This window comes from Pogoniulus pusillus, chromosome 4, assembly GCF_015220805.1.
Source record: "Pogoniulus pusillus isolate bPogPus1 chromosome 4, bPogPus1.pri, whole genome shotgun sequence".
Lineage (NCBI taxonomy): Eukaryota > Metazoa > Chordata > Aves > Piciformes > Lybiidae > Pogoniulus > Pogoniulus pusillus.
The window spans coordinates 11,280,138-11,293,362 of record NC_087267.1 but is presented as its reverse complement, the minus strand read 5'-3'; the positions used below and the strand labels follow the sequence as shown (position 1 = coordinate 11,293,362).

The following is a 13,225-nucleotide window of genomic DNA, read 5'->3' as shown; positions in this document are numbered from 1 at the left end:
AGCTTAGAAAATGTAGGAAACTGACTCTAATTGAATCTACTGCTCTTCCAGTGTATGCTGGCAATAGTCCTGAAATGCCTCTTTCAGCTGGGTGATGTGGTAGCCAGCAGTTCCCTGCTCAGACTACATTCACAGCTCAGTGTCTAGGCTTGGAGGATGAGCAAGCAGATCTCTTTCCTGAAGGATTTTAAATATCTGAGGTCTGTTACCTCTTTCAGCTGAAGTGCTCACAGCTCTCTTTCTTGATACAGTAGCTCTTTCTTTACATGTGCTTTCTATGGCTTCAGTTCAGCCCAGACATTTGGCATGACTAAACCAATGCTCAGCTGCTTCATCATCTACTATCCACTACTGCCACTATCACTGCTCCTCTGAAGCTTGGTACTGCTCCAGCCCCATTGCAGTTGGTTATCAAACCCCATCCCAAGGCATTGTCTTCCTGCATCCACCAGAACCACTGCAGCACTTCTGCCTGCTGGGGATGTGAAGAATTTGTGGCCTGCAGGACTGTCTCCTTCCACAGGGGGAAAGTACTAGGAGTTGGGATGGGAACTGTCTTTTTCTTTTTTTCTTTCTTTTTTTTTTTAGGATAAAGAAGGGCAATCTCTCCATCTGACACTTTGGAGAGGTGCCTCTTGTTCACAGGTTGTCAGACAGCAACCCGTGTGTTGCACTTTTGTGAACATAAAGTGAAAACTTTATCTGTAGTAAGAAGATACACACTCAAGACTTGGAACTGCCCAATCACTTTCTCTTGCTCTCCAAGTCCTTGGGAAGTGTTTTTACATGTGGCTTTGGTAACTGACAAATTTCAAGTGTTTTGCAGGTTTGATGCAAAAACTGCACCTATCAGGCCCCCTTTACAGTACCTTCCATCATCTCAGCCCCTATAAAAGAGCAGGGACTGGTAGCACAGCTAAGGAAGCTAAAAACACTCATCCTGGAGTGCACTTAGACTCTAGGGTCACACCACCACTTCCACAAAGCAATCTCCTGCACTTTCACTGCCAGATGCCCTTTCCTGGGCTTCCCATCCTGGAGTTTGCATTTATTTTCTTCCTGAATAATACCAGATTAACAGCAGACTGACAGTTAGCCTCTTCTATAACCTCATTATTTAACTGTAGTGGAAGAAAAACATCTTCAAAATGAAGTTATGGAAGGTCATTTACAACAGGGAAGTGGTACCCACAACATTTTAAGTTTCCCATACCAATAATTTAAATAAATATTTTTGTTTGGGCACTCTTTTACATACTGTGCTGTGCACATAAGAGCTGGCAGGTAGAAAAGCAGACTCGTTTCTGTCACAGGAAGAGAACATGAATTATTTATAAGGTGAAAATACTTAGTCTGGGAATCACAGTCAAATGAGGAAAACGAAAACTCTCAGCTACTGGACAGTGCAAAAGCTATAAACTTAAGATCACCCATCCCAATTTTTTATGTGGCTAAATGACATCTGTATTCAGCAGTTAATACACCAAGTGGGTGCAGGTGAACTTGCTTCTCCCTGCTTTGGCTCCTTTAGCATTAATGCATGCTAAATACCTGACTTGACATAGAACTTACTCTCTGAAATAATAGTCTTGTTTTTGGTGCATACTGGCTTTAATGTTTCTGCTGCTTCTGTGCACTATTATGGCACTTACCTTCATTTTTTTAACTTGCAGAGGCACAAGCCTGCTGGATAAATGACTCAGTTGCTTCCCTCCTATTTTTGCTATGTATAACACATATCTAATAGCAATGATGAAGGATAGAAGAAATGGGGAAACCAAATAGCTGAGTCTGCTTCTTTGTGGATGCATATAGGCTACAGGTATATAATACAGATGCATAGATATGTATGTTCTTCATCTATGCCAACTCAAGAAATTTGATTTAGAGATGTATTTGTGCAACATAAGAAAGAAATAATAATGCACTCTTGTGTTGATATTACAACACTTAGAGAAAAAGGCAGATTTTACATCCATTCTGCAGAACCTTGTGAGGAGAATTCTCTATCACCTCAGGTTATTGGTGTTCACTGCTCCAATAAAATTACAGTTTTTACTAGAAAAATAACCTTTGCCCTCACACTCTGCTCCCACAATGGGGCCCTGAGCTCTCCTGCACCTTTGGATATAAAAAGAGGTGTAACTGTCTCATCTTTAAGAGCCATGCACAGAAGAGTCTGTGTGCTACAGCTTTCCTTTCTCATGGACAGTAAATAAAGAAAAATGTTTTGTCACTTCTAATGTTGTACAGCAGTTCTGCACGTTTGACCATCTCCCCTCTCTCAGATGCACCAAATTCTTGAAGAAATCAAAAGCTGCTGAACACCACCCTCTTCATTGGAATAAGTGAGTGGGAATCACTTTGCAAGTAAATACCGCTGCAGAGGGAGGCAACAGCTGATTTCTGTCCCTTTCTTTACCTTCTAGACACTAGACATGAGGTAGAGATCACAAAACTGGCTGCAGTCTTTGAAAAACTTGAAGAAGTGGTCAAATTATGCAAAAGAGGTCTTCCAAAGATTATATCCATAGAGGCAACACCATCTACCTGGTAAAAGCTATTTTTCATCTATTAGAAGTCAAGGAGGAATTCAAGAATGAATTAAAATTTGCATAATTTCCTTCCTTGTGTTCTCTCATATGCACATTCACTCAAGCTCATTAGTGCTTATGAGGCAGCTCTGCCTTAAAAATGTTACCAAAAAAATTAATTATGACTGCTAGCTGTTAAATAAAGAGGTGACACTTGGGAGCAATCTGGATTGCATGATAAGATGAGTTCATCTGAACAATATACAGTTGAATGCAGTTAATGTCATTAACCTTGACATCAAGAATGTAGGTTACTGTTATAGAAGAGTGACTGTATTTTGAAAATCAATAACCAAGTCAAGGATTTAAGGGTCATCATTACCAGGCAACTAATCAAGCATTCCTAATGTGAGGCTAATCTTGATTCCACAACTGCATTTGTGCAGAATGTGAAATGAACTCTTTAAGTTGTCAAGATCTAAGCAAAAGCTTCAAATAGAAGACAGGAATGTGTGAGAATCTTAAAGAGACATTGCTTTGAATCATCATCATTTTATAGTCAAGTGCCATTGCCTGGCCTGTCACAATCATGCAATCAGCTCAGAAATGCAACTTGGGTTCAAAGGGAAACAACTCTTCACCAGATATTACTGTTTAGTTTTGACTGTTAGGGGAGAAATAATGTGAAAATATGCACCCTGTTTGGTTTTAATTACATCTCAGCAGGCTTAGATCTGCCAAGATGCTGCTAGAGCAAACAAAGACAATATTACCATTTTCACTTTAGAAGATGTAACAAAACTGCCTGGTTAAAAATTCAGACACTTTAAAATGGGAAGTAGGATGCACAGTTTTATCACAAGATGTGTTTCACTCTTCTATCTCAGCTGGAGAAATGAAAACCAGGAGAGGTATGCTGAAGTGATTTAGCTTGTATAGATGGTCAGTAAACTAAGGTAGTTTTAAAGCTAAAATCTATAGTCTCAAAGCTGCCCATGTTTGGTTTCTTGGCTTCAGTCAGTGGTACAACAGAAATTGATCATCTGTTTTACTTGATAATCAATCAATATTGGCAGCTGTCAGCTATGGCTACAGTTGTGTCTCTCCCAGCTCTTGTGTGGTGAAAATTGTTGCAGATTCATAACGCTTTTGGTCTTGGCACAAAACAGGACTTTGAAAGTTGCTTAAAGTTGGTGCAAATGCCCTTTCCCAATATAAGTGTAACAGAAGACTTGACTTCATTGATGGAAAAGGTGTTCCTTCAGTAGCTTTCTTTTTTGCCAAGAAAAACTGGGTGACCAGAGGTGGACTTTACCACTTTTTCTTCCTCTCCAGCTCACACCAATGCAGCCAGAGATGTGCGCTGGCTCCTCCTGGACATCACAACTCCGTTCTGCAAATCTCCTCTGGAGTCATCGGGCTGCCTTTGCACCCCTTCCCTCAAGTAGCAGACAAGCTCTAACCCTGTGCTAGAAGAAGAATTAGGGGGCCCAGGCCCAGCCACACTATATTCCCAACTCCTGTACTTCACCCCTTCTCTGATCCTCCAGGGGATTCTTCTGCCAGCTCTCAGTATTCTCCAAGTAGATGACTACAGCCTACTGCTTTTCTCGTGCCTTCAACACAACTTGAGCTTTCCACCAGAGAAGCCTTTGCAAGGCTTACAGCTTTCTTGGCATCCCTGTTTTAACCAGAGGGCTTTTTTACCCTTGGCACTCTTCTGCTTTAACTATCTGCTGCTGTGCCAGGATAGCTTGAAGAAATGGGGCCTATATGAGGATCTAATCGCTTGGGAAAGGAATGTAATTAAAAGAAACATATATAGCCATTTAAAAAAAACTCATCTTCTGAGGATGCTCAGCTGGAACAGTGAGAATTTTGCTGAGGATATTTAATTGTTTGTGTTATTAAATGCAGACAGGTTGTTTTTTAATTCAAAACAAACATGACGATGGAATAAAAACTCTGCATCAATACAACATGGTAACTGCAAAGTTTAAAAAATACAAAAACATGTAGAAACCAAGCACTCAGGATTTCAAATAAATGGGATTTGCACACTTAACCAGACATAGGGCTGAAGTTTTACACTCACTATGACTTAAGGAACCCAACGTAACACTAGCGCAGCTACCTTGATTATTCATATTTTTTATTCCTGTTTTTCCAGCCAAATCTGCAGCAGAATAATTTGCATTTGATCATATGAGGAACATATAAGAAACACTTCACAGATGAATTTACTTGTGATACATTTTATTTCTTACATGTTGTGTTAGCTTATTTATTTTTTAAAGTGTTAGGACATCATATATATTACTGTAACATTTTAGTTTCTTTGCAGAGTCTCTGCATTTTATTTTGCTATTTAATGGAATTATTTGATAGAAATACCATCAAGCATTAGACTTGTGTGAGATAATTCCCATACCAATCAGAAAAAGTCAAAGGTTTTAGCTAAGGAACAAAAAAAAACCAAACCCAGACTTCTTATGAGAGACAATACTTAACTTTATGTAGTATGTTTCTTCTGTGGACGCTAACCAATTAACCTATTCTTATCTCAGAGAGGAAAGTGGCCCTGTTTGGATAATGCAGAACCTAATCTGGAGGACTAATTGACCGTTGTAAAATCAGAGAGTGAAACTCCTTCAGAGCTGTTATTAGGAGCTCTGGATTTCTCACCATCTGCTCAATCCTACAGAAAAAAAAATACACCATCTACTTCAATTAAAACACTTAATATCTCATTCCCTGATCAGAAGTATCATTATAAGGCATGCTTTGCCCAAAGCTAGCCAATTCTTCTTTGTAGCTGTTCCTGAATTCTTGTACATATTCCCATTATTCCCTTACTGCCCAAAGAGTGCATTCAAACACTTCCTAAGCCAAGCCTCAGAAAAAGCTCTGTTTTTCTCTTCTGTCAAAACTGTGTTGGGGAGGAGGGAATAAAGTGTGCTTGGATGAAACTGTTGACACTAGAGCTACTGTGAAGAATCACAAATGTGATGCCCTAATAAATAATCCCTGCTGACAGGTTAGAAATCAAAGCTCATTAGCACAGAGAGGGAAGACAAGCATTTTAAATGCCTCTGGATTCTATCCAGTGCAATTAACACCACATACAGTATATTGTTCACCCAAAGCCATAAATCACAGCAACAACCATCACATTATACACAGTTCCTGAAACCACAAGAATGAAAACAAGGACTGGCTTAGGGGAAAAAAAAAGAGAGAGGATAACAGATTTTTTTCATGACCAACTGGATACTAAACCTAGTGCTGAAAATACTTTAAAATTCTTTCAAGTTGGATAGCCTTCATAAATATGTCTGGAGGACTCCATTTACCTGAATAAACTACATTGCTGTAATGCCTGTGGGCCCAGCCCTACCAGGGTAAGCAAAAATAAGACAATGGTGTCCTGAAGTGAATATAAAAGCTCAGATGCATTAGTCAGTACAGGACTTTATATATATATACATATGTGTGTGTGTATATATAGATATATATATATACACACATATATATACATATATATAAGAACTCTTACTGAAGCGTTTAAGGAGAAAAAAATAGAGACACCCAAATTCAAAAGATGTCAGAGCCAGAAGCTGTCTGAAACTGAAGATACCACTCAGGTGCAGATTAAGTAAACTAGTGATCATTTCAGAGTATTACACTTCCAGGTGGGTTGGGCCTCTGGAGAGGTACTTGTTAAGATTGCTGCTACTGTTTAAACTCAGTATCACCTCCATTGTTTGATTGTTTTTATTTTAATGACCTGATACACTGCTGGAGGAGGCAGGTCTCTTTCTTCACAAGTCCTGTGCCTTGTCTGACATCTTTTTATGCAGACTGTCATCTTTTACTGGTAAATAATGCAGAGCACTAAATGCATCACAGTGGTAATTTACTACACCTTTTCTTTCTTTCTTCTTTTTTTAAGCAGGAAGGAGGAGCTCTTAGGACACTAGGCATGCACACCAACCATTTGAGAGAGCCATTACCTTAAGGCAGAAGCTCTAGATATTAAAATGTTGAACAAGAAAAATGTCATTCTGATAAACTTTGTGAGCTAAATGCCAAACCACATCTTTTCCAATTGCATTATCAGTGAATCAGTGCACAGCACAGTTGCAGTGCCTGTACCACAGATGCACAGGGCATTCAAAAGGTCAGCACCATTCTCAAGTATACAAGGGATAGCATTTCACTGCATGGGAAACCTCAAGGACCTGAAGCCTCTGCCTGCTCTGCCACATCCCCAAACCCACATGCTCGCCCTGCAGGAGGCTGCACAAGACCACCAAACACACTGCTCCTCATTTCCCTTCTGTCTCAACTGGAAGAAAAGCAGAATGGCACATGGCTCCACAAATCTCACAGGAGCTGCATCACACCCCTTGCAAAAGATGTCCAATAGCCCATCTGCAAGCAGCCATCAGAAACCAGTCAGAGGTCATCCCAGGACAGCACCTTTGTTCCTTAGGAACAAAATGGACAGCACACACAGAGCAACCCCATATAAAAATCTGACTGACCTTTGTCCTGGCCTCTCTGAGACCAAACTCAGGTGAATCTGCTTGCCAGGAGGGATCACACAGTTATGCAGGTGCTCTCCGGTTGCATGGGAAATTTCTCAATGAGCTGGGCTTGGCTGGGTGTGGAGAAGAGCGCAGGTCTCTCTTGAGGAGCACCTTGGTGTAGTAGGAAATAGGCTTGGCACTGGCCACATGCAAGAAGCTGTTTCCATTCTGTAGCTACTATTTTGAGCCATGGGCCAGGAGAAGTGGACTTTCACTGGCAGTTCTCTCATGTACAGCTGCTACAGAAATGAGTTACAAAGCAGTGCCCACTGCCAGCTGGCTGCTCAAGCCTCAGAGGTGGAAGAAGATTCCTTTATGAGGAGTCCCACTGCCTACTACCCTTTGGCTGGAGGGACAGCAGGCTGCTGTCCCCTTGCCAAGGGACAGTAGGCTGCCACTACTGGAGGCCCTAGCTGTGGGACTGGTTTCCATTTTGTTTGCTCTTTTCCTGCCTCATGGCTGTCCCACTTTAGTATGGGCTAGGGTTTCACAGGAGGATGGGGCCATGTCTCCTCCCCGTAACTCCTCTTGGGAATATCTGACTGGGTAATATTTAGAGACAAGAATTGTAATACTTTGGGATAAAGATTATCCAGATGCTCCTTTTAGGGGGCTACAGCTTAGATCCCTGCCTGAGGAAGAAGCTAGCACCACTGGTACGAAGACAACCTTGGTACTTTGTCTCCACTAGGACACCACTACCCCATCACAAACCTGAAAGTCTCTATGTTCTGTGAACAGAGGAACTGAACATTTGCCTTTGAGCACATATGTCAAGGCTACAGGTGGCAGAGATTTAGGTTGTGTTCCTATACTGGCCATGTCCTGATGGTTTGCTTTATCCTGATCTCTGCTTGATATTTAAAGCTTTCTGGATCAATGTTTAAAGGTAGAAATGTTTCCTTAAGTAGACAGCCTAAGTGTCTTACTTAGGTGGTCTAGATTTTCCTACCAGATACCTCTTTCTTTAGTGCCTGCCTGTTTTAGCTGTCTACTCTGTGTGCTGAAATCCTTGTCTTTCCCTTAGGCACCATTAACTATAAAGTAATAATAAAGTTTTATGTCAGCAAGTGATTTAAAACTAATATATTCCTTACACTCCATTATTCCTCATCAGGTGGAGAAGAAAGACCTGTAGCTGGGCAGTAATAGTAAGCCTCCCCTGCTTTTTCAAGTTCCACAGGTATGCATCCAGTCAAGAACAGGAAATGTCTAACAAAGTAAGAAGGGGCAGAAATCTTACCTTTGTGCATGTTCTGAAGGGGTCTTTACCCCAATTCTCTTTTATTTCAGGATACTACTGAAATCATTCAATTACATGTCTGAATTTCCTCATCTTGTCATGAGAAGTTTAAGACATTGACTCTTCTCCTACAAGGGTATTGGTGAAGTTAAAACAGAGCAAGATTGTTACCATAGTTTTCAAATCAATTGTTCTCTATGAACATGTACTCCCAGTCCTGGTTTAAGTGTTTGAGAAAAGACATACCCTCTGCCCCACTCTTCATAACTCATCCAAGCTCTACAAGCAGCATTATTAGGAGAGAAGGGAGCAGTTTCCCACAGATATGCTTCTCATTTGATTCTCATGCAAAAATAGCCAAGCAGCTACACACCACAGGGAACCAAGAAGGCTTCTTGGATTACTTTGCATATGCAGAGAGAGCTCAGTGTGGGCTGGTGGTGTGCTCAGTCATGGCATCAGAGCTGAAGTCCAGCCCACCCTTCACAGTACTTACTAATGAGGTATTTTCTGAAGCCACTGGCACACTGTAAATGACCTGGTTAACTTTCAGCCACTTTCCTCACTTTCCTGACTTTCCAGCCAAGCTGACCACAACATTTACAGCTGCAGCTCCCATAATCACATAATAATCACATAATTGTGGCACAAGTCCAGCATGAAGATTTGTTCATGCTACTGTGCCACAGTGCACAGTCCTTATTGCATCTTTTACAATTTAGAAGTCGTACAAATCATACACAGAGATCCATGCACCTGTCTTGGTATATTTCTGGAAGCTAAGTGAACCTGTGGCAGCTGCATAAATGACTCCTTGAATTAAGAAAAACATTGAAGCCAAAGCACCTATAGCACCTTCTGCTTCTCTTCCTCCCTTCTACTCCTTTACTTCACTGGGAACCTTCAAGCTTTTGCAGTAGTCACCCCTTACAGGGTTCAAAGATCCTTACCTGCCACTGTTTGGGCAGACAATGCTTTCTCTCCATCAGCAACACAGCCCTTGGTAGCAGACTGCATCAAGTTTATGGAAATCCATTTGACAGAAGTCTCAAGATTTTGTAGCTGGTCCACATGTCTGAGTCTGCTGTTATCACCCCTGTAGGCACCTATGTTGAAAAGTTCAGCCTGTCCTGACCTGTTTGCTACCCTCAGAATTTTCTCCACAACTCTAAATTTTTTTCCCAGTGTAACCTGAAAGAGCTTCTCACAGTCATACTCATTCTGCGGGGCTCACAGCAGTTATCTGCCAAAACCAAACAAACTCAAGACATTTCCAACAACAAATTAAACAAGTGCCAACAACCCAAAGCTTCATGGATTCTGTGGGCAAAACTCATAACAGCTTACTCTCTGTTTACATTCCCTAAAATACTCATCATTTATTCTGCAGACGGGTTTTGATGGGAGCATTCAGGGCAGCAGCCAAGCAAGAATAAACACAGAGTTGGTACTTACAGGGGAAACAAGAAATGGATAAAGGAAAGTTGTACTCAGCCCAGCAAAGGTATGGTAGTCACACTGAGCAGGAAGGCAGTCCTTGACAACAGGAAAAAGGAGAACCAAAGCAAAAACAAAAGCCCAAATAGCAAACATCCTCTCCTCAGCAAACTTCCCACTTTGTATTGAGTGTGATATTTATGGTATGGGATACATCTGTAAGCCAGTTTGGGTCAGCTGCCCTAGCTAACTCAAAACTGCTAATGGTCTGCAGCCTAAGGCTGTCCTATGATTCCGTCCTAGCAAATCCAGGACATCCTGCAGATTGCACACTGTCAATATCAGCTCATCTGGATATACCACTTAGGTGGAGGACTTACTCAAGAAATGGAGAAAACTTGCTGAAGAAAAAAAAAGGGAGTTTGAGGCATCTGGCTAGCTAGCATCCAAATGTTTCTAAAGAGATACCTTAAACCAAGTTTGAGCATCTATATGCAGATCTGTCAACCAAAAAGGCACACTAGTACCACAGAACAGCTAGGTGAAGATACATCTAAAAGAGAAACCAAAAGCTGGAATGCTGTGTGATTGGCTGAAATTTCAGAAGAGCTGAGCACTCAGCAAATTCCAACATTATCATTTGAGTGTGACTGTATAATAAAATCTCCCATATGAGGAGCAGAGAAAAAGCAAGATTGAACTCAATTTGAATGGGAAAACTGATTTTCCTCAGCCACTGTTCAATGTTACTTGTCATTGTGTCTAAGCATTACCCCTTTTGCATATCATGCCTGTGATTGCCATGCTGAAGCACATAGTGTTAGTCAAATAATCCAAATGCTGCTGGCTTGTTGGCAAGCTGCAGAAGGAAGAGATACTCTGTGCTTATCCTTCTGAGTAGGGGACAACAATTAACGATCTCTACATTTTAACAATCATTTGATGCTTTTACTGGGTTGCATTAAAACCTTTCAGGCTCTTACCTATGAGCAGTAACAATATTAATTCCTTACATTACCAAATCATTGCAGGGTGAAATACACTATACGTGGTGAAGAGCTCCTTACTGTTGTAAAATGCTAATCATAAATACTTATATATGTAGGTGGTTACCAAGTTAGAGAAGTTGAAAGTCACCAACCTGGTTTACCAAACTTACTTACCTGATTATTATAATCTGATGAAAATAGAACTTAACCCCTATATATTTTGCCTCAGGATATTTTGAGATCAGTGACTGATGTTACCTAGAGGCTGCATACAAATCCTAGTGCTCAGTAGGATGTTCCCCGTGTGGTTAGGCACAGCTATGCAGCAGATGGGGTGTGTATAAAGTAGTGAAATGTTGCTGATGGACGTTTATGGTCCATGTAGTCTAGACTGAAAATTCATCTCCGGTCCCACCACTCCTGGAGCTTGCTTTCCTTAAAATTTTCTGACTCAGCAATGATCCCACTTGCTATCACCTTCCCCTGTCTGGTATATTGCTGGTATTCAGTTTGCTTGCTGGGAGTTGATTGGGAAGGCTCTTGTTATATCCTGCAAAGGCCTTGACTGTCCTCCTTTTCCTAACTTCAGAACTGGAAGGTATCTGTGGTTACTCACGTTAGCATCATTACAGATGAGTTTAATCTTGCTGGTTTATCTCCCTTCTAGCTACATATTGGCTTAGAGTACAACACCTGAAAAAAAAATCCAGTATTTCCATGGTTCTCACCACTGTACCACAAGCATAAGTAGGAGGTATGCAGGGTGTGAGGAATATATTCAAAGCATATACATTTACATGCCTAAATGCCAGTGTTTGCCAGCCTTGCCTACCTGGCCTCCCTCAATACTCAGTGCAGACAGAGCGTCTCCCCCAGCAGGCAAGTCAAAACATTTAACCAAGGCTCCTCTCTGAGTCACCCTCAGAGAAAGTGCCCTCATTGGTTTACTCCAAATGGAGGAGGGGGAGACCATTTCTTGACACAGGCACCCCAGTTCAATGCCTAAACCTTGATGTTTCTTTTTTCCCCACAGATACCTACAAGCAATTGAACTAAATACAGACTAGCAAAAGTACACTGTTGCCACGTTGGCTTCACGGAGAAACAAACCCTGGCCAGGAATGTGTGACAACAATGTCTGAATCTGAAAGATGGACTAGGCTGATACACGGTGAAACCAACCTTCTCAGCTTCTAATGAATCCTGCTGCATGTATAGACCCATAAGCAGATGCTCTATATATGGGAGAACACTGGTTGTTTTCCAGCGCATCCTCAGCTCTATGTAAAGCAGGAGGAAAGCGACTAAAGTAAGATCCAAAATGAGATATCAGACAGTTCTTTCATCCAGTTTTAAATATATGAATACATAAATCAATGTGCATGTTTATATGTCTGGCTCAAATTAATAAGCACCCATCCTATGCCCCAGGCTTCCTGACAAGCATCAGAATTAATAATTTAATACATGGAAGAATGATAATCTTGTGGTTACGTCATTTGAAAGCTGGTTTCAGTTCTTGACTCTGTCATAGATTTCCTGTGTGACTGTGGGCAAGTCACTTAATCTCCTTGGCCAAGAACCTCAAAAGTAGGTAGGTGCCTGATTCCACTAGTTAGGCGCCACTGATATCTCCAAAAAAACATTGCTTAGTTGTTACTTCAGTGGGTAGATGTCTAATTTCTGTCAGTAGGCATAAACAGGGGTTGCTAACATCATGCCGCAAGCTAATGAGCTACTTCAAGGCCTTATGCCAGTTCAAACTCCTGGGTCTCTGCCATGTCATGGCTGGGGAAGCTGGCTTCAGCTCTCAGGACCCCAAGTGGAAGCGCAGAGGGTTTGCTTACCTAGCTAGAGAGAAGCAAGCATTTTTGGTGAGGGAAAGCACTGCCTTTTCAAAAGGACTCTGGATCCTGGTAGCGCCTTTCTCAGCTTGGAAGGTTTTTCCCCATCCATCACTTGTCTGAGCCACTAATTCAATCCTGCACATACAATTAGACAGCAGAGAAATGCAGTGTGGTGAAAATTAGAGAGAGGACAGAGGAGAAGAACAGGACCATGCAGGGAAGGTGACATACCCTCTGTACCCCATGGGAGGGGAGGCAGTGCCAGCCTCAATACAGCAGCCCAAAGGCTGTGCCTCTTCATTTGCTGTGAGCCTGTTGACCTGCCTTTCCCTTTCTTCTGGTGCTGCTGACTTTCAAAAGGTAAAACTCATGTTCTTCACTACCCAAGTCCTTGCAACAACAGCAATGGGCTGGTGAGTGCCCTGAGTTCTCCATGAAGCTAGAGCTGTGATCTGAAACTCAAGCAATTAAAGAAAAGAAAAAACCCTCCAAAATGTACTTTCCCTTGTGAGAGATTTGACAGGCATTTACCATCTGGGTGATAGGAAAAATCATACATGTCTCCAGTTATTGCATCAGGGGG

The 13,225-nt window shown here is 41.6% G+C and overlaps 1 protein-coding gene across 1 annotated transcript in view; it reads left to right on the top strand.

Annotated features, from left to right (window-relative positions):
* The window catches only part of LOC135174706 (uncharacterized), a 37,047-nt gene extending 24,786 nt beyond the window's left edge, over positions 1 to 12,261 (top strand). The window contains exon 2 of the mRNA XM_064142192.1: positions 11,829 to 12,261. Within this exon, the coding sequence (XP_063998262.1) occupies positions 11,829 to 11,846 (18 nt within the window). The 3' untranslated portion in view covers positions 11,847 to 12,261. The remainder of the gene's footprint in view (positions 1 to 11,828) is intronic.
* Positions 12,262 to 13,225: the final 964 nt, after the last annotated feature.